Here is a 20103-nt window from a genome sequence, read left to right as displayed (position 1 = left end):
CAACAAACGCGAGATGCTGGGATATGCTGGGAGAAAATTCGCCCTTATTTTCCGGGTAGGACAGTCTCGTGTCTACGTCTGTCAGTCTGAGACTCGTCTAGTCGAGGGTCTGAGAACACGTCTGTCTACGTCTACGTATGTAAATTGTAAACCGCATCCAAATCAAGTTAAAACGGTAAAAATACAAAATTCGTGTAATGAATCCGAGACACAAGAAAAAGGGAGAGCTGACATGGAGCAGACAACATTTTTTTTTATTGGGTTAAAAGTAAAACGGATCGTCATATTGCTAATTGATTTTAAAAAAAGTGATTTTATTATCAGACAGAGTATCTCTAATTTATGACGTCATGAAGGCTGAAGCTATGAAAAAGAAAAAGACATCTGGTGAGTGATGATCAAAATGAAGTTGCTGGCACTCTGTTTAGCCAACAGCGTTCCAAAGCAGCGAATTTGAACCTTGCTTTAGCTCAACAGCTTGGTCCTACAACCTAAAATCAACTTGGTACTTGGCAAAAAAAGCCCTTAAACAATCAAACAAATGAATAGGCGAAACAATTTTTTTTATTTTAATGAAATTTATTGAAATCAACTGACAGAACAGTGGCGACAAGTATCAAAAGTGAAACAAAAGAATCAAACACATGAAATTTCATCTTCCATCGGAAATATCTTATTAATGTCGCCGAATGAAGGTTTGTAGAGTCGGTGGAACCTTCTCTGCATCGTCGAATGGAATTCCACTTTGGCGTACGACTCGAGCAGCCAAGAAGCTCAGAGGCAGTGGCAGAGCGTCTCTGATGAGCGAATGAAGGTTAAGCTCGTTATCCTCATCACGGTCGATTATTCGGTCTGGCCGTTCCTGGGAGAGCAGGCTTTGCCATTCCTGGAAGGTCATCAAGGGGGTCGTACTTCTGTTGTCCGTCTGGTCTATGTGAGCCCCGTATTCCAGCAACAGCCGAGCTTGAGCAACGCTGCCACGATTTAAGGCCACCAAGTGGAGAGGAGTCGCTCCGTGCGAGTCGGCCGCGTTAGGATCGGCTCCGAGTCGAAGGATCCACTCGGTCACAGACAGCTGGAAATCCTCGTCTGAATCATCGTCGCTTTCGTCGTCTTCGTCGCGATAATCTCGAATCAGTTCAAAGTCCACGTCGTCCATTTCGTCCGCAGACATCACTTCGTCTTCGCCGTGTCCACACGACGGACATCCCCACACGCTACTGTCGTCACTGTAATCACTGAAGCAATCTTCATCCTTCGACGCACAAATGATGTCAAAGTCAAATTGGCTCTCGCCGGCAGGGTCATCAATCAAGTCGTCATTGCTGTCCAGCAGATCGTTCACCGTGTCGCTGTTGTTTTCAAATTCGCCATGATCCAAGTCGCTTGTTTCATCCAGGTCACTGCTGCCCATGTCGTCGCTAGTCACAGAGTCGCTGTCTCTGAACATCAACTCGTGAATTTCAGCGAACGCGTGACTCGTACTCTCCAGATGGCAAATCGCGTGGAGAAGATTCTGATTGGCGTTTCCCCATCGGTGATCTTTGGCTATGAAAAGGGACAGGCTGCGCTGGAACTGTTGACGATCCACGACACTCCATTGTGGCACCAGCTGGTGGGCCCAATAAATCAATCCCACGATGAAACTTGCCAGACCGAGCCGAGTGCTTGGGTCAATCTTTTGCTGTCGGGGATTTTCTTGGAGATGCGCCATGTACTGAGTGGCAAAATCGAAGGTGGCCATCAGATTGACAAACGGAAACTCGTCTTGTTCCGGATCCTCTTGCAGATTGGTGATGCTCGACAACATGATGTCCAGGGCCCAGTTGATGATTCGACTCGTCTTTAATCCCTTCCACTCAAGTGATTGCGATTGCTGCAGAACGAGCGTCAGTATGTGGATGGCGCGGCCGCTCTGCCCTTGGCGGAAGGAACACATCGAAGCCCATTGGGACAAGAAGGTGAGATTGAAGATATGGACACCAGGACGGACCATGTCCAGGACTCGCTGGCTGACCAAAACTGCTTGGGTGAAGAGCTCGAGTCTAGACAGCTGCTCCAGTTGTTCTAATGTGGTAAACTCGGAAGTCAAGCCGAAAGCCGTGCCATAAGCGTCCGATGGAAGAATCGTTTTAGGTATTAGGTCCGGTTCACCATCGACCGTCGACTGGCGAAGATGCGTGGCTGCCCTCCAGTACATGAGGCCGTTTTGCGGGGCTGGATGCGTTTCGTAAAAGTAAAAATTGACTGCACCCATCAGTTCCAGAATGTTGATCTTTTCCTGTCGGCCGTTGGGACTTGAGACGATGGATTCGATCATTTGGGCGGTTTGCTGATCCGATTCCACTTCCATGGAAAGAAGATAGGCGGCAATGTCCAATTCTCCGCAAACGATAGCCGCGTACAGTGCTGGAACGTCCAGGTATTCGACACCATTCCACACCATTCGTCCAATTTGCTCGATGGGAACGCCCAGTTTGCCGACCAAGAATTTGACCATGTCCAAGTTTCCTCGGCGGATGGCCACCAGAAGAGGGGTCTGCCCATGTTCGTTGTACGATTTTGACAATTCGGTAGTCACTTTCGGTCCGTGGATGTTGAGAGTTTTAATCAAATCCTCCCTGGAGCCTCTGGTTACAGATTCGAAAAATGCCTCGCAGTCCGCGTAAGTTATCAGCTGAGGATTCGTCGCGGGGTGCGGGTACGAGGATGGTGGCGAATAATTTTTCGGAACTTGTGTCAACACTCTTCTCCATTTCTTGACCACTCCCATATCATCGTCGTCGTACCAGAATCTTTTCCAAACCTTTCTCACTACCATTTCAACATTCGCTTCCATTTTGCTTGCTGGTTTTAATCACAGTAACTTTATCTAGAAGGCGTACCTTACAGATGGTGTACAATGGGATCATATGCGGTGGCGATCCCTTATTTATGAAAAAGAAGGGCAAATCTTTGTTTGCAAGTCGACTTCCTCCTACAATTACGACTATATCTCGAAATTGTGTCAACCAATTAACTTGAATTTTGTTGCAGTGATTCCGTTTGAATTATTCAAATATTAATCAGTTGTTTTATTTAAGGCAGAGTAATAAAATTTTATTTGATTATCGTTTCGATTCAAGATTCGTTCAGTTAATTCGCGCCGATCGTTATAGTGCGTAATATGGCCGCTTGGGGTGAATTGTGCAACGATTACGACATTATGTCAGTGCATTTCCAATTTACTCAAACAGAAAGCGATTAAAATTTTGTGTTCATATTAAGAAAGCAGAAACAAATTTGTGTGTTTAATATATAATTGCTGGCCTGTTTTATCTTTTGCCTTATGCTTTTGTCCACTAAAGTTGAGAAGAGAAGTTTTGTCTTTTTTTTTGTTTGTGGTTGTTTTACTTCACCGCCACGTTTTCCGAAGAGTTCAAACTCATTTCTAATGTTTCTGTGTCAATACTTCAAATAATTAAGAGTTTAAGTCGTGTTATTTTAATTATGCCATTGACCAACTTCTCCGCGCGGGACTCGGGTACGCTGGGAACTAGGATAGCGCAACGTCAGACTGTAGCGCACCTAGCGGTTCGACGTTGTCATAGCCAAAATACCCCTTGGAGGCTTAGAGGTTAGAGCAACGTCAGCCTGAAGTTGTTCATCTGTTGATATTGCATCACCAAATTAGAATATTAGCTATCATTGCCCCAACAATATACATGTTTGAGGGGCCTGCACGTCCTTGAAAGAAAAAAAAACGGTACATCTCACTTCAAATCTCAGGTCATTACCTGGAAACAAATCATCAGGAATCTCAGATGTCATATTCATCATATGGCAACCGACGCCCTCGGACTCAAAAAGGCAAAAAAAGCTCAACCTTCTAGACAGACTAGGACTACAGCCAAGTTAGAAGAGCCACACTTTGTAGTCTGTGGTGTAACACTGAGTAGCAATGAAGATGATGATTCCTTTCACGAAACCAAAAAACTCAAATCTGATGGTATCCACAAATCCTCTGAAAAATTGGATGGCAACTCTTTGAACAAAGAACAGCCAAACATTCAAGAATGTCAGTTTAACACATTTGCTTCAGCTGCTGGTTTTTCTTGTTGATTTGTCTTACTTTTTATTTTCAATTCTTTGTTTACCTGTAGGTGCAGCGTCAAATGCTGTTTCAATGGATTTACCTGGTATTGATGCAGAAGAAAGGCTTGGATCAAATGATTTTCTCCATTGGAATGGAGTTGCTGGATTGAAGGAACCTTTCTTTCCCATACACTGCAAGTCTATTCGAATTGGATCATACAGGTTTACTCCAGTGGGCCAGGTTTTATTCTCATCCAAAGGAATTATGCTACAAGCTCCAGTTTTTCACAACCATAACGAGTCATCAGAAAAGAGTGCAGTATGGGTCAATGTAGCTATCCCAACTCAGCAACTAATGAAAGTGGATGCTCATTTCAGCCAACAGCTTAAAGTCATCTTCTTAAATTGTCTTCCAAGCTTGTGTCGACAGCTTTCGTCAAAATTGGGGTTACCCAAAAGTGGTCCATACTGGGATTCTGCTAGCGAAGACGAAAGTAAAAAACGATTAACCCTTTTTCCCGGCAATTTGAACTATGCAACGAAGAACGCTATAAAAAAAGTCTTCGTTCCTCGAGGTGTCTATCATGAAATTAATCATGCCGAGGCCAACCGACTCTTGGTTTTTTCTGCATCTCCAGAAGTTCGTGATGCGCTTAATCGTCTCCACGCAGGAACTTCGGTACCAGCAGAAACGAGTGTTTCGTCGATAGATTCGCCAGATGTGATTGGTGACAAAGAAGATGCTATTAAAGGTGAGCCAAATATTAAAGAATGTAAACACATTTGTTTCCATTGCTGTTTTTTGTTGTTGTTTGTATATCCGGATTTATCTTATTACTTTTATTTTCAATTCTTTGTTTACCCCTAATGCTGTTTGATAGATTTACCTATTGATGCAGAAGAGAAAATTGGATCAAATGAGTTTCTCCGTTGGAAGGAAAGTGGATTGAAGGGACCTTTCGTTGCCGTAAACTGCCGGTTTGTTCGTATAGGATCATATAAGTTTATTCCAGTGGGACAGGTGTTATTCTCGTCCAAAGGAATTATGCTACAAGCTCCAGTTTTTCACAACCATAACGAGTCATCAGAAAAGAGTGCTGTATGGGTCAATGTAGCTATCCCAACTCAGCAACTAATGAAAGTGGATGCTCATTTCAGCCAACAGCTTAAAGTCATCTTCTTAAACTGTCTTCCAAAATTTTGTCGCCAGCTTTCGTCAAAATTGGGGTTAACCAAAAGTGGTCCATATTGGGATTCTGCTAGCGAAGACGAAAGTCAACAACGATTGATATTGCTGCTCGTTAATTTGGAATATGCAGAGAAGAACGCAATCAGACAAGTTTTCTTTCCTCAAGGTGTTTATGACGAAATTGACCATTCCGAGGCCAACCGACTCTTGGTTTTTTCTGCACCTCCAGAAGTTCGTGATGCGCTCAATCGTCTCCGCGCCGGAACTTCGGTATCAGCGGAAAGGAGTGTTTTGACAACTGTAACCATGGTGGCGCAGAAGACGTTACCAAAGTCGAAGTGAGTAGTCGTAATACACCCAACTACACTTCTGGTTAAATGCGTAGTTCTTGCATCTGAACCCAAGCATAAAATCAGTCTTCATACTTTTCAAGATACGAATGACCAAAGTAAATCTTTCCAGCTCCAAAGTTTCTAGTAACAAGTATCATCTGCTATTTCTTTTGAACCTCTATTCCTCAACTTCTTCTTTAAAACTACTGTAGAGAGGAAATAATGGTTAATACCTTGGATAAAATGTGTTAAAAGCTTGTGTACATATCTACTGTTTCTTCCCATATTTGCTGCTGTCTGAATCTCCCATCAATTGTTCTGGCTGTGAGCCCCATTTCGTCAACATCATTTCCTACTAGACCATAGTTCTCAGCTCCATTCTTCTCATCTCCATTCCTCTTCATCTTCAACCTCATCATCAACCCGCATCAACCTCTGTTTCCTCCAGAATATGGTGTTTAAATATGTGGTTAATTTTTTTTTACCCTTATTCTTTTTCTTTTTTGGATTTGTAATTTTTCAAAGACTTCTTGTTTACTGGTTTGAGACATAGAAAAACAGATTTAATTCTTTCTTTCCGTTGGAAAGTTTCCAACGTTATTGTTCCTAAACTGAGTTCGTCTGCGCGTCATATGGCAAGCCGAATCCATCACAAACAACAAATTTCGGCGCACATTATCAAATCAGAAGTAGGTGAAGTTGTTCCTAATGTTTCGACATCTTTAAGTTGGAATATCTGCACGTCTGGTTACTTCTAATTTAGAATCGACATCCATTACTATGAGAAGACTCCTGGAACAGAGGTAAATTATAATTTTATTTGTCTTCAGGAAACTCTAGAATGTTTTAGCTTTTGAGGGTATCCTTATTGCTTCATTCGTCTACCTTAAAAAAGTTATTTTTTGTTACAATACTCCGCATTCGCTCTGATTCCTGAACTTAATTTACACACTTTTGGTTTAGTATATTCTAACGACTTATTGAAGTAATTCTGTTCAGCTCTTTTCCTGTTTGCTTGCTTTTCACCTGCTGACTAACTTGTGCATGATAATTTATTAATTTTCTTTCAGTGATTATTCCAGGTACGTGGTATTCAAGCAAGCAGTTTGGTGTTGCTGTTATGTGCTTATGTTTGCTCAGTGTTTGCTGCCTGACATCAGCTGAAGAGGACAAGACAATATTGTTAAATATCTCTGGTGTTTTTGTTGAGTAGTAATATTTAAGTGTGCCCGTTTTAAGTGATATCATGTTGAAGTTGTTTCACTTTTCAATTGCATGTGGCAAATGCAATCATGCATTATATAGGCCCTAATACTTTATGATTCTGACTATTCAAATCCGACCGGCCAGCATTGATAATTCGCTGAAAGTTTTGTTTATTTATCGTCCTTTTCACTAATACCGCTATAATACTCGTAAATAACTATGGACTCGGATATGGTTTGTTTTTTCAAACTTGTGAATTCTAGCATATTTGACGGGAGTTATTCGGGGAATTGTCCGTTTTGGGGGTTGGAAAGATAATTTCTATTTCGCAGATTTCCTAGAGCTGAAATTCTGCAAAGACTTTGATTGCGGCAATTTTATTTGAAAATTTAGATTCCTGACAATTGTCAACAGAGGAAAAAATCCCGGATTCCGGGTGCCAATATAGCCATTTTATTATTTTCGGTTTCTAATTTAGTTCCGAGCTTGGTAAATCTTACTATGACGCAAAAATGAACCTACATTTCGTGATCCTCATCAAATTTATGTTCGATTTGATGTGTCCTTGAGAAATATCGAAACATCACTGAAATTTGAAAAATAACGCGAAGTCTAGTTCAGGAAACTTTACGATTTTGGCAAAATTTAGGTTTTAATAAAAAAGCTTTCATTTTTTCCCCATATTTCGTGGAGTTCACAGATATAGGGCTTTTTTAGATCGCGAAAATCTGACTTCCAGAAATCTGGCACGCATGCGTTTTGTAGTTTTTTCCGTTTACATGGCAAAGGCCATAAGAAATCTAAGTGGCTTCAATAAAAAAAAGTTGCGATCTTTTTTCGGTATCGACATTCCGTGTACGGTAATTAATTTTATTTGAACTTACCAATCGGGGAAGGCTACTACTATTTATAAATGACACGCGAAACCTTGGCGTTGTCGCCAATTAACTCAAGCCTTCGTTGAAAGCCTCCCAGTCTCCAACCCACTGCTTTTGTTTCGACCACGTAGGGAGTAACGGTTTTCCTACATTTATACGTTCGAAGACTAAAACAGACAACAAAAACCAATAACCAATAGACTGAAAACATACAGTTATATACAGGATTATGAAAATTCATTTTGTCTTGGCAGTTATACACAGATTAAATGTAAATCGATGAGAAAATGCATCACTAATATTGAAAGACTACGATCAACGGCGGTTAAATAGTTGAAGGTCGAGTTTGAGGACGATTTCTCCCGATTCCACCTCATACAAAGGCAGCCGCTTGATGAGCGGGCCGCGATATATTTTTGAATCCTGCAGCACATCAGCAATGCGAATCTCGGTTCGTCCCAGAAATTCTGTCCCAGTTAAATGCGTGAAACAGAATAGTTATTTTGGAGATATTAGATTATAGACGCATGATTATATTTTAGCATACCGTTTGGTGAGAAGTAATCGCGGTCTAACACGGTGACACAAAGGACATCCTGCTGAAGGTCTTTCACTAAAAACTGCATCGACGCATTCCACTTGGGGTTGAGAGATTTAGGCACCACTTTGGTTCGATGTTCTTGCGATCCAAGATAGACTTCACAGAAAGTGTCGCTTTTTCCTGTAGAAATTTAATTTCAATGCCACGTCGAGGCAAACATCCATTTGTGACAAAACAGTTTTTCAAGTCAGAGAAAGCGTGAGTTAGTTGTGCTGAGCAGGTGGTTCCAATTCAAATGAGAAAACAGGTACGCCATTCAAATGTGAATTTAATGGTGCTACATCAGAAAGCACATCATTCATAGAAACGGTTGTACCTTTTAAGTTACCCCGTGAAGTAAGAGCGAGGCCTTCGGCGACGACGACTCGCAACTTGCCTACTGGGGGCCTTTGCCTTACTGTGTGCAAGTGAAGAGAAAACGGCAGAGAAAGCCAAGAAATCATCAATAGTATCATGCGTGTTAGATTATTATGAAAGGAGTTTCGTTACAACACCAAACTAGCATTCATTATAGTAAGGAAGAAGGATAAAGATAAGAGCAACAAAATACTTTGCCGAAAAACGATGGTAACTAAGGAGAATCGTAATTCAATCAAAGCCTATTAGCCAAATAAATATGTGCAATTGAAGATTGAATCGTTAGTATAGGTTCAAATAAACGATAGAGAAGCGGGGAAAGCTTTTCGTAGTGAAGTTTGTGTGCGTCCGAGCATGCGTATCCAGAAGTCCACTATTCTCAATTCAATGTACATCTTACCCGTTTCCGAACTGGCCTGTAGATTTTCAGCTTCCATGACCAAAACCAGCAATCGTCCGCAAACATTGCCTTCATTTTGTTCTAAAGGATTTTGAGTTAGACGAGCGAATTGGCCACGCATAACGCGGCAATGTCCATTTAAAATTTTTAACTATTTGATTATCATATTAAATCTTATAGATTTTGTCAGACATACTAATGCACTTGTGCAATAAGCAAGCGCGACAGTTATAATTAAACATTAAGCACCAGTATATCTTAGGCGGTATTGAAACCCAAAAATTAATTAAAAACAGAAAACTTTGACTACTTGATCTTTGGCGTTGTAGGACAGCTCGCTCCGTCAGCAAGCAGTGTTTTCGTGCTTCCTCTAGTTTCCGCAACCACAGAATCCGTTCGGCCGAACTGGTGGACGTCAGCAACAACTTACAATTCGTGTCTTGAATGGTGAAGCGCGTCGGCACTGTGTCATTTTCATTACCACCATCGGCGGGATGGTTTTCCCCTGGCACCACTGTCATTTCTCTGAGAAATATAGGCTACTCATGACAAAACAGAAAGAAAATGAATTTCATTATCTTTGACGAAAGAAAAGATTTGCTAACCTTTCTGTACATCTTCAACGCCACACTCGATTTCTTATCAAAAAGAAACTGAAGATTGATGGATGCTAAAGGTTTGTTGACGGTAGTGAACATTAGAAAATCATTGAACACGAAGGCCAGCAGTTCCTTGTTGCTTTTGATCTGAATTAGTTTCAATGAGAAAATCATTTTTCATAAAAGTACAAAATCTATGAGATGCGTTTCAATGCCTTACTTTTTTTAAAGGACCAAAATGGATGAGTTTGCGAGGACCCAGCATGTTTGTAATGGAGTTAAAAACAAGCTGTTCGTCTAACCCTTCAATTTGAACCCTTCGCTGTAACCATTCCAGTCGATCTGAATTTTCTTGCTCCCTTACGCCTTCGTTTACCTAATAGTGAAAGCAAAATTTGAATTTAACTTCCGGGATCATAAGTTATTTACCTAGCCAGCACTAAATAATGTTTAATACCTGATTACAAAGTTCTTCGGCCTTTACAAGAGCTTCATCCAACAACAATCTATCAGGATGACTTTCATCTGTCGATTCTAAAATCTATCGCAAATTGAAATTAGCCAAAATGTGATTCAAATGATGAAATTTAGTGATGAAGAAACCAAAGTCTACCTTTTTGATCAACAGGGGATATTTGGTAATCCTCTGCATGGGCTTTAGCAAAAACGATGTTAACGGCATCCCTTTCACTTTTGGATGCAGTTGGCATTTTTTCAATAGAGCGCGAAATTCTGGAACACTTTCGTGGCGTCGCTGAATTAGAGCGGCAGCGTTAAGCTGCCTACTGCAGAAACGAATGTAAGGCGACATGTGCGGAAGCTTTCGAATGATCATGCGGGTCCGAAGTTTAGAAAATCATAAATACAAAAAATCTAAATGAGATGGTACAGCATAAAATGAAGACTATTTAAAGCGTTTGACACTTACACAATCGACCAGAATATCACCGACGGCTTGAACTATTCCGCCAGGACTCATTTTCTTCCTGATACGAAGTGCCCTACACAAAATATTTCCATCTCAATGAGTTGATTAAAATTATTGTGACTTTGTGAGACACATTTGCTTAATACTATACCTTAAGAAAGTATTATTACAAGCGATAATATCCTTCCAGTTAACGAAAATTGTTTCAACGTCTTCCAACTTGACGACACCCGATTCTACCATCGGTTTTTGGAACACCTAATAAAACAAGAGAATGAATTAGCAAAACAAATTGGGACTTTGAAGGAAAGTGCATTACTTCATTGACGATTGACATGTCCTCCATATAGTTTTCCTCTGTGTTCATTAGTTCTTGAATGACAATCTGTCGCTTTTGCTCAGTAGGAGAAAGACTGGAAAGGTCTGCAGTTTCGGCCTTCCTCATTGTCGCCCCTAAGATGAAGCAGCAGCAGCTCAGAAATAATCTCGACCATACAAACAAAATCGAGCTATTTTCTGACATATTAGATAATCTTGTATCGACATAAGAAGGACATTCATCGGAAGTTGCGTTGAGTGCACTATTTAAAAGAATGTGTGTCTAAAAACAAGTGTGGTGATCAAAACAGCACAAGAACTGTTGTATAAGGTACCAAGAAATGTATCCGTAGAAAACTGTTTCGTGTTTCACAAAGACAAACGATGTATTTCAGCTACTGGAATCCATAGCGAAGAATGATAATAAGTAAAGAGAAAAACATTCGACCTTGCCAGATGTTCATTACAGACTAACAGTAAGGAAAACTGCACTGCAATGATGAACAAGTAAAACACACACGGATCAGATGAAAAGCTAATCGTTTTCTAAGACTTTTTTAAAGTATTATGAAAATCCAAAAGAGCACTGGAAACGGAGGACACCCAGCGATCAGGGGGGGAAATAGATGACACAAACCACCGACGAGTATTCAAATTACTTTAAACGGAAAATAAAGGTGACACAAACGAGTGAAATAAACTAATTTTAAAAAGAGATTCTGTTGCGTAGTCCAACTACCGAGAAAGGAGATTAAAGGTAACAACGACACTAGACGCTCTCTCTCTATCGAAAACACAACAAAACTAAGGCGCGAGAAACGTCGTTCCTCGGCTCAGTGCAACTGACGATCGATTATGTCTTTTTAGCACAGAGAGACTAGGAGACTGTGGGAAATAATGCTTGCTCTTATGCTTTTTCGGGTCACTAAGAAGACGATGAACGATGATTCGCTCAAACAGCTTATTCTTGCTGAATCGCTCGATGGCCATAAAGCAGCATCGAATGGATTCAAGTTACAAGAATAAGAGTAAAGATGCACACGTAGAGTGTGCGGCGATTTTATATGGGTTACGGATGAGTATGACAGATACTAGCCAAAAAAAAAAGGACAGACAAGCTACTACTAATGATAATTCGACACAAGTCGGAAATAAGGAAGGAGCAAGCAAAATGCTGTACAGAGCTATCTCTTTTTCCTTCTGCAGTGTAGAAAAACAACGAACCTAAAGTGCACATCAATCGGAGGATGAGTACAAGACGCTAGTAAGAATCGCTAGCATGGAATCCATGATCCCAGGTAAGATGTAACATCACGAGGGTTTCTTACGACGACAAAAGGAATATTGACTCGCTACCACACCGTGCCATTCAAAGCCGAGTCAAACTTAAAAATCAGAAAGTCGAAACGCAACTCAAGAAATTGAATATAGTCCATGAGGGCAGACTGCATCGACGAGAACTGAATGAATTGTGAAATGGACTCAAAGACTTATTGAAGAGGGGGAAAAAAGAAAGGCACGTCGTCAGAACTAGTTTTAAGGAGTGCACACCTACAAAACTGAAGTTTGATGTTGATTAAGTGGTAAGAAATTAATTGAGAAAGAAACAGAATTTAGAAAAAGGGGGAAAAAAAAACAGAAGCGTTTCTGGCTGATTTTCTTTCCTAAGTTTCCTTTAACACGGAAGCACGGCGTGGTGTGCGGCTGCCCTTTCCCCCCGGATGGATGGCTCATCGCGTCAGTCCTTTCTCTTTCCTACAATAAGGACAAATACACTCTACTTAAAAAGCCGCCCACACCACAAAAAGTAAAGTTTTGTATAAAGTAAACGACAACAAAACAATAAATAAAGAAAGAAAAGGCAAGAATGTAAGTAAAAGATGAAAATTTCATTAGAAAATTAATGAAATCAAGAGAAACAAAAACGACCATAAAATAGAGTAACATTATCCATCAATGCAATGTTTAAATGTTTCAGTGTAGAGAAGAGAAAAGAAGGGTGAATTGATTTGCCGTTCCTGTGAAAGCTCTACCCATAGTCTCAGGAATAGACAGATAACAAGAGAGGTGATATGAAAGCATCAAGGACAAAAAAGGACAACTAGTAATGAGAAAATGGAAGAACAAGTTTCCCACTATAGAAAGGAATAGAATTGAAGCGTCCGAGCTCTGAAGCTCTCACTTACACTGAGAAGTAGAGGTGGAAGTGATGTTGGAACTAGCAGAACTAGCTGCTGCTCCAAGAGCTGCTGAGGCAGCCAAACTACCCATGACTTCCACATAGTTAGACGGGAAGAGTCCGGTCTGTTGCGATAAAACATATATGATGAAAAGGCTAAATTTGTCCATGCAACTTTCTGTAAATAATACCTGGCCCTTTAATTCCCCACGCCACCAAGCCGGGTCTTCACGATCAATTATAATCAGGACATCGCCTTGAAGGAAGCTCAGTTCATCTTCGTTTTGGGCAGTATATGGAAACAGAGCTACTACTTGATCTGCAATGCGAGAAAAAGAAATATTAATACAAATGGGATGTTATCTATAGTTGTTGCACGAGGTTGTACCTAACGCAGAACCATTATTGACTTCAAACGCTGCGCTAATTTCAGTTTCAGTTGGAGCGGCAGGAGGGATTTGCGGCATTTCATCCTCCATTTCGGCGGGCACAGGTGTAGTGCGGCTACTGCCTCCCGAACTACTCAATACTTTAACGTACGACGCTGGGAACCATCCTAACTGACGTTTTCGACCTTTTGCCTAGGATGACGATTTAATGAGTTAAGCGTAAGCCGCGTTGACATTCAGAAATAACATTGTAGTACCTGAAGTTCACCTTCCCACCAACCAGAAGCAGATTTTTTCCGGATCATGATAAGTTGTCCTCGTTGTAGCGATAGCTGCTCACTACTAGTTGCCGAGTAAGGGGCTATTACTGTGGCAATTTCAGGCTTTTTGCTTCCCCGTCCCTGTTGAAGTAGTAACTTATCAGTAAATACATTCATGGCAAGAAATCTCATTAAAGAGATATGGGTTGGTAAATTGGCTTGATGAAAGAATACCATATTAGAAGGTGAAGGTGCACCGCTAGAAGCTGCGGAAGCGGCTCGAGGAATTCCACTAACAGACGACTATTTCATCCGGGAATACATGGAAACAACACACAAAAAACGACTTCTTGACATATGCACATTGACATTTGCAGGGGAGATGGGTCGAAGGGAGCATTAGCGCTAGCAGTTTGATACTTTACGTGGCTAAAGGTACAAATATCAATAATGAAATACCTCAAATTCGCTATCGATTGGAGCAGTATTAGGCCGCTTGGAATCTGCTTGAGTCGTTGTCTTCACTGCCGGAGCAACTGTTTTGGCAACAGCAGCGGCCGCGGCAGCATCAGCAGCGGCTGAGGCAGCTTCAACTTCGGAATCAGCTGCCGCTTCATATTGAAGCTCAGCTTTTTGCACGTAGTTGGAAGGGAACACACCGGTTCGAGCTCCAATAGTTCCAGTCCACCAGTCTCCGTCCTTTTTAATGATGGTCACCATTTCGCCAGCCACGAAAGATAAATCTCCAGGCTCGTTCGATTCGTATGGGTACATAGCAATGTAGTAATTTTCTTCTAAACCTGAATAATGCATTACAAATATGGTTAATTATTTAAATTTCAATCATTTGAAATTTTCCAACTATACCTTTGCTATTTTGCGCAGAAATAACTGCCTTTGGAGATTGTGGGGCAGTATCGGTGTGGAAGAGTGAAACAAATGACTTGGGGAACCAACCACTTCGGTCATTACACTGGCCAAACCACCAAAGGTCTTGCTGTTCGCGAACAAGAATAACGTCTCCTTTGTTGAAGGAGAGATGGTTGTCCTTTTTGCCTTGCCAAACGTAAATGGCTTCCGCTTTCAAATTATCGACGATTTCTCCCTAAAGAGTTTCTCAAACTGCATTAGTATTCGTTTGCAAAAAACCAAAAAATGAACAATCGCATACTTGGCCAAGGATGGGAGAAGATGATTCTTCCGATACTTTAGTTGTAACTGGCATAAAAGCGGAATGAGCCGCCTCTAATGCCAAAGATACAGCTGCACCCGCATCCGCGATGGATCCGTTGTCACTGACATTTTCTGGCAGTTCCTGAATACCTTCCAGGGGATGTCGTTTTGCTCCAGCCATGGGACTATCAATACTACTGACAGCTACAGTACCACCAGCATCTGACCATCCTGCTTGATCCATTTTCTCCACATAGGCCTCTGGGAACCAACCGACATGGCCTCGCACTTCACCGCTCAGCCAACCAGGTTCGTTTGAAAGTGACTCCGTTACCTGATTTTGATAAAACTCTTAGTTAAACGAAGAAAATGAATGAAATTGAACGATTACCATGATTATATCGCCCGGTTGGAAAGAGATTTCGTCTCCATTACGGGCCACGAACTCATACAATGCCCGATAACGAGTGAGACCTGACTTGGAACTGTTGTCTACTATGGCAGGAGTTGTTCCTGCACTAACTGGCCAACTATTAGTTGAATCAGACCAGGAATCGTTACTCCAAGACTGTTGCTTGCCACCCGTGGCACGCAATAGTAGAACTTCCTCTCGCTTCTTAAGATATGACTTGTGAGTTTCTTGGCAGGTACGAGCTAGCATGGACATCTCCGTTCTCAAACTGCTTAATTGGGCGTTGTTATTTTCAGAATCTTCAAGCTTACTATTCAGCTGTATAATCGAACAACGTGAAACATTGTTATTTTGATCGTTTTGAAAATTATTTTCCCAGAAACAAACCTCTTCTGTTAATGCATCGAGCTTCTCTTTTGTCTGATTCAACGCAATTTGACGAGCAGTAGTATTCTGTATCGTTTCAGCTTCATCTAGCATAAACCAAAGGTAAACGCTTAGTAACTAAACTTTTAAGAGAGAAAAATTATAATGGCAATGCTTGTTCGTACTGGCGTTAGGTGTAGTGGCTGCATTCATTCGATTTTTAGCTTCCAACCTTACTTTCTCTTGGCTAACAGTAAGAAGACGTTGATTTTGCTCACGAAGCTGCGTCTTTAGTGTCGAAAGTTGAGCCATTTGTGTGTCACGAGTAGTACGCATCCCGTCGATTGTATTCTTAGTCTCGGCAACGCCTGTTCGAGTTTCAATTATCTTGGAAGATAATTCCATTACTCTGTCATCCTGAAAAAAATAAATGTATTTGAGTTAAAGCCAAAAGAAAACAATCAGAAGGCCAGTTATTACCAGAACAGAGAGTTCCGTCTGAAGACGTTGGTGGTTCGCCCGAAGTAGCGCCACTTTTTCCTGCTCTTTTTGCCTCTGCTGTAGAAGTTCTTGAAGTCTCTGTTTCTGCCACTCCAACTGCCTTTGCCTTTCCATCTCTTTTCTTGCGGCTTCGCGCTGCTCCAACATTTTACGACGCTGCTCTTCTTTTTCCTGTTACAGCAGTCGGTGATGACCAATCAAATCAAATGCTTTTTTCTTCTTTGAAAAACAACCAACTCACCATTTCTATTTCGCGTTGTTTGGCCAACTTCTTCTCCAGTTCGGCTTGTTGGCGGCGTTCTTGTTCCAGCCGCAACTTCTCTTTTCTTTCATATTCTTCGCGCTCCTTTCTCTCTCTTTCTTCTTGCTCACGACGCTGCTGTTCAGCCAAAGCTTTTCTTCTTTTATCAAGCTCAGCTTGCCCTAAAACCAACCAGATATTCCACAATTTTTAAGTCTTGCTACGTGCCAAAGTTAATGGAAAAACACACCTTTATCGAAATTCTCTTTTCGCTTGTCTTCGAAAGAAACTGGAGACATCATTTTCATGTCGTCGGTAGGTGGTGGTGACGTGGCGATCAAACCTTGTACATTGGACTCGGGTGTTGATGGTCCTTTTGGACTGGTTAGCGAACCGGATGCCGCATTCACTAAACTAGGACGACGAAACGTTGGCGGCACGAGTTCTTGCGGTAATGTATCTGGCAATTTATCTCCAGCTCGTACAACGTCGCATAAATGCATAGCTAATACGAACTCGTCGCACGACAAGCGCCCATCCATATCAATGTCCGACAATCCCCTGTTTGAAAGCGCGTCAAATTTGTGATTGCAAGTTGTAACATATCAAAAGTATTATTACCAGATGCGGGCCAATAAATGCTGTGGCAGCTGAGTTTGAACTAGAATTCCACGAGCTTGAACACCTGTCAAGAAGCCCGTTTTTCCTCGATCATGACTATTAAAAACTTGGGCATACTTCAACTTTGAGGAATGCGGAACTGCCCATTCAGTTGACCTTCGGATTTTTCAGATAAAAATAAAAATTTAAAGTGAAATTACTGAAATAGTTGTCGAATTGATCTTACGACTCTCTGCTAGCGACTGATGGAGCCCGAACCACTGTTTTTGACGAGTCAGGAGTACTTGGCTTCGAACCGTCGAAACTTGCTGCCGAAGTGGGAAATCCTGATCCAATAACAGCAGCGGCATTAGCCGAAGGAGGTGAAATCATTCCAGTTGGACTTTGCATATTGGTTGCCATTAAAGGTAAACCAACAGGAGACCCTGCGCCTTGCATAAGTAGTGGAAGATTTGATGATATTATTGGCTGCACCATGGGTTGCATCATAGGCTGCATCATAGGCTGCATCATGGGCTGCATCATGGGCTGCATCGTGGGTTGCATCGTGGGTTGCATAGAGGGCTGCATAGCGGGCTGCATCGTTGGCTGCATCATATTCTGCATCATGGGCTGCATTACTGGCTGCATTACTGGCTGCATCATTGGTTGCATCAATGGCTGCATCATAGGCTGAACCAAAGGTTGATTGGTTGGCTGGGGCCCTGCAGCCAGAACTGGTGCAGCTGAATGCATGGTCATGGGAGGGACTGCTCCAGTTGAAACCATTCCAAGTGGGACTAGTGGAGCACCCATCATAGATGAAGGAGGAGTTCCAGCAGATGAAGCTTACAATAAAGAAAACAAAAAAAAAATCAGAATGAAATACCCAGGTAAATACAAATAGAGAGTAGGGATGTTCCACTAACCAACACCAGCAGAAGCAGAATTTTTCAAATTGGGTGGCAAGACTTTTGGAATATCAAATCCTCGAAGTTTAGCATTTATCAACTTGCAAGCAATGCTAAATTCAGTGAAATCAAGCTTGCCATCAGAATTTATGTCAGCAAGTTCCCTGAACATGAAAACAAATGGATTAGTTGTTGGTTTTTATCATCAATGTCTTTAACATTGTACCAAATATGTCCCAGGATTACAGGTGGGAGTTGAGATTGCAAAAGAAACCCTTTGGCTTGGTCGCCGCTAACAAATCCACCAGCCGGTTTCAATGAGTTGAATTGTTCTACATAACGAGCTTTTTCTTGTGGTAAAATGACGAACGGATCCATGTTCGGCAACACAGGTTTTGACACTATGCAAATCGTAATACACTCTGTGACCTTAAAGGACTTTAGCAGTTATTGAACATTGAATAATTCAGATTCTTACTCCAACATAACTCAAAATTAGACTACACACACAATTTATCAGTGGGCCGAACTGCACGAGAATGACCGTATGACGATAAAATTTGACAATTTTTTCTCAATCGATTGACGTTGTTACCATAGCAATCAACGACGCCAAATTTCAACATAATACCAAATAAATAATAAACAAATGTGTTGGAAAATCAGAAATAAGCTTAGTTAACGTTTTCAATATTAATTGTATGGATTTTATCGGGAAAATATGCAATTCGTAAAATAAAATAAAAATTGGCAAAACATAACTTGAAAGATGTCGAGTAATGTAAAGTCGTCTGCTTTGAAAGTGACGTAAGTCGTGAGAAGTTTGAATTGTAGGTTGAAAATTATTGAATTTTTAAACGCCTTAAGCTTAAAGCGTTATAAATAGTGTAAACGTTAATTTCACGCAATTCACTGAAATTCAGCTGTGATTTGCTTACTTTTCAGAAGTTTTTGAGATGGAATCAACATCACTTCGAATCCTTGAGGATCCCAAAACCGAAGAAATTCCTGAAGACGATGATGATGAAGGTTTCATTTCATTTGCCACTACAAAGTAATATTGATTTAGTAATAGAATATTGCTTTGATTCTTTATCAGTGGTTGTGTTATTCTCATGACATTATTTCTCAATTTTAGAATACCAACTTACACAATTCAATTAGATGAAAACATACGTGAAAAATGTAAAACAGTTATCCTCTCTGAAGGATTACAGGCGACAGGTGAGAAAGTTGAGCTATTTTTTCACATTCAAATCTATTTAATATTTTGTATTTTAGAGTTTGCTAAGAATCACCTTCCTCTTGTTAGCCCTGATCCTATTGGGAAACTGATTAAACAAACACAGTTGGATAAATCTGATATTGAGATTTGGGGCTTGCAGTACAAGGAGCCTGAGCCGTCCTTGTTTTTCCAAATAAGTCAGGACATTTTACTCTGCACTTGTAGTTCAACAATGTCCTCTGAAGATTTTTATCTGTTTTCCCAAACTGTAAGTAGTATAATAATTTCTCCAATGATGGTCTTGTATTGTGAGATTGCAATCTTTGCTGTTCATTGCATCAGGTTATAAATAGCTTCAAGAGCACCACAACAGTGCTGATATTAACAGTATCTGCCAGCTCAAATTTCAAAAGTGATGACCATCCAACTTTCATGGAGACACCATTGATGAGAACATTAGCAACTTCAAACTACAGTTGCTCTGACTTTTTGAAAGGTACCAGACTCGAGCAGCCCAATATCTTAGGAGGAGTTGCAGCAGGAAGTATTAAATAATTTTCGGTGTTTTGAAAGAAGCAAACCTTAACGTTTAAAAAAAAATTGTTTCCAGTATTGACGGTGTGCGATATAAAAGAAGTTCCAGCCATAGCCTGTGTTGTTTTCTCCTCCACTCTTAACCTAGAAGCAGATATGGTGGAGGGATTCACAAAATTTTTAGGCTCGGTTGAATCTACCCGTCAACTGCCAGTCAGCCGGACTGGACGTTTCCCAATTCGTATTCAGAGCGCAAAGACTGGAAACTTGTACATCTAATATTTTCTAAACCGCAAACCAAATACATGAAACGTTTGCTGTAAACTTACACGATTTCTGTCCTGCAAGTTCATTCACAAGTCTAAAAACAATTAGCAAAACTATTTTTCTCCCTTTTTAAGATGGCTCCAATGTATCGAAAAACTCTGCC

At 41.0% G+C, this 20103-nt stretch overlaps 3 protein-coding genes across 15 annotated transcripts; 2 read left to right on the top strand and 1 right to left on the bottom strand.

Moving 5' to 3' along the window:
• The first annotated feature begins 3583 nt into the window (after window positions 1–3583).
• On the top strand, window positions 3584–7539 carry LOC124190551. 6 transcript variants are annotated; one of them, XR_006872998.1, is made up of 6 exons: window positions 3616–4057; window positions 4143–4826; window positions 4956–5601; window positions 6184–6284; window positions 6359–6398; window positions 6678–7539. XR_006872998.1 is itself a non-coding variant. In XM_046583279.1 (4 exons), exons 1-4 carry the CDS (start codon window positions 3820–3822, stop codon window positions 6757–6759), a joined length of 1650 nt encoding a protein of 549 aa, XP_046439235.1. In that variant the 5' UTR covers window positions 3616–3819; the 3' UTR covers window positions 6760–7538. The 6 variants fall into 6 exon arrangements, 2 of the variants coding, with proteins under 2 accessions (XP_046439235.1, XP_046439234.1); XR_006872997.1 differs by having other exon boundaries at window positions 6666–7538; XR_006872995.1 differs by having other exon boundaries at window positions 3584–4057; window positions 6184–6398; window positions 6666–7537.
• A 360-nt stretch (window positions 7540–7899) lies between these two features.
• On the bottom strand, window positions 7900–18493 carry LOC124190550 (intersectin-1-like). 6 transcript variants are annotated; one of them, XM_046583273.1, is made up of 32 exons: window positions 18393–18491; window positions 18141–18315; window positions 17933–18078; window positions 17691–17851; window positions 17251–17654; window positions 17025–17180; window positions 16654–16964; window positions 16404–16585; window positions 16142–16333; window positions 15847–16078; window positions 15683–15768; window positions 15275–15613; window positions 14882–15217; window positions 14578–14815; window positions 14170–14510; window positions 13945–14013; window positions 13708–13851; window positions 13450–13642; window positions 13253–13380; window positions 13069–13186; window positions 10884–11017; window positions 10716–10822; window positions 10565–10637; window positions 10250–10456; window positions 10094–10177; window positions 9857–10012; window positions 9643–9783; window positions 9348–9576; window positions 9038–9118; window positions 8597–8677; window positions 8227–8400; window positions 7900–8146 (listed from the first exon to the last, which is right to left on the bottom strand). In XM_046583273.1, coding segments are annotated over exons 1-32 (5571 nt in total). In that variant the 5' UTR covers window positions 18394–18491; the 3' UTR covers window positions 7900–7994. The 6 variants fall into 6 exon arrangements, with proteins under 6 accessions (XP_046439229.1, XP_046439227.1, XP_046439228.1 ...); XM_046583271.1 differs by having other exon boundaries at window positions 17251–17851; XM_046583272.1 differs by having other exon boundaries at window positions 17251–17851; window positions 18141–18493.
• A 191-nt stretch (window positions 18494–18684) lies between these two features.
• Window positions 18685–20001, top strand: LOC124190549 (proteasome assembly chaperone 1-like). 3 transcript variants are annotated; one of them, XM_046583268.1, is made up of 6 exons: window positions 18685–18744; window positions 18860–18968; window positions 19053–19138; window positions 19196–19407; window positions 19482–19683; window positions 19750–20001. In XM_046583268.1, exons 2-6 carry the CDS (start codon window positions 18871–18873, stop codon window positions 19950–19952), a joined length of 801 nt encoding a protein of 266 aa, XP_046439224.1. In that variant the 5' UTR covers window positions 18685–18744; window positions 18860–18870; the 3' UTR covers window positions 19953–20001. The 3 variants fall into 3 exon arrangements, with proteins under 3 accessions (XP_046439224.1, XP_046439225.1, XP_046439226.1); XM_046583269.1 differs by having other exon boundaries at window positions 18703–18721; XM_046583270.1 differs by having other exon boundaries at window positions 18720–18748.
• Window positions 20002–20103: the final 102 nt, after the last annotated feature.

The sequence above is a fragment of the Daphnia pulex genome, chromosome 3 (assembly GCF_021134715.1).
Source record: "Daphnia pulex isolate KAP4 chromosome 3, ASM2113471v1".
NCBI lineage: Eukaryota > Metazoa > Arthropoda > Branchiopoda > Diplostraca > Daphniidae > Daphnia > Daphnia pulex.
The sequence above is the reverse complement of the archived record's forward strand: the minus strand, read 5'-3'. Positions and strand labels throughout refer to the sequence as shown.

Coding starts and splice junctions, on each gene's coding strand:
- LOC124190551 (XM_046583278.1), top strand. CDS start 3,820: ATGGCAACCGACGCCCTCGGACTCAAAAAGGCAAAAAAAGCTCAACCT. Junction 4,058..4,142: donor ACAGCCAAACATTCAAGAAT/GTCAGTTTAACA, acceptor GTTTACCTGTAG/GTGCAGCGTCAAATGCTGTT. Junction 4,827..4,955: donor CAAAGAAGATGCTATTAAAG/GTGAGCCAAATA, acceptor GCTGTTTGATAG/ATTTACCTATTGATGCAGAA.
- LOC124190550 (XM_046583271.1), bottom strand. Junction 13,187..13,252: donor GTGGGGAATTAAAGGGCCAG/GTATTATTTACA, acceptor TTATCGCAACAG/ACCGGACTCTTCCCGTCTAA. Junction 9,577..9,642: donor CGTTGAAGATGTACAGAAAG/GTTAGCAAATCT, acceptor TGTCATGAGTAG/CCTATATTTCTCAGAGAAAT.
- LOC124190549 (XM_046583268.1), top strand. CDS start 18,871: ATGGAATCAACATCACTTCGAATCCTTGAGGATCCCAAAACCGAAGAA. Junction 18,969..19,052: donor ATTTCATTTGCCACTACAAA/GTAATATTGATT, acceptor TCTCAATTTTAG/AATACCAACTTACACAATTC. Junction 19,408..19,481: donor TTTATCTGTTTTCCCAAACT/GTAAGTAGTATA, acceptor TCATTGCATCAG/GTTATAAATAGCTTCAAGAG.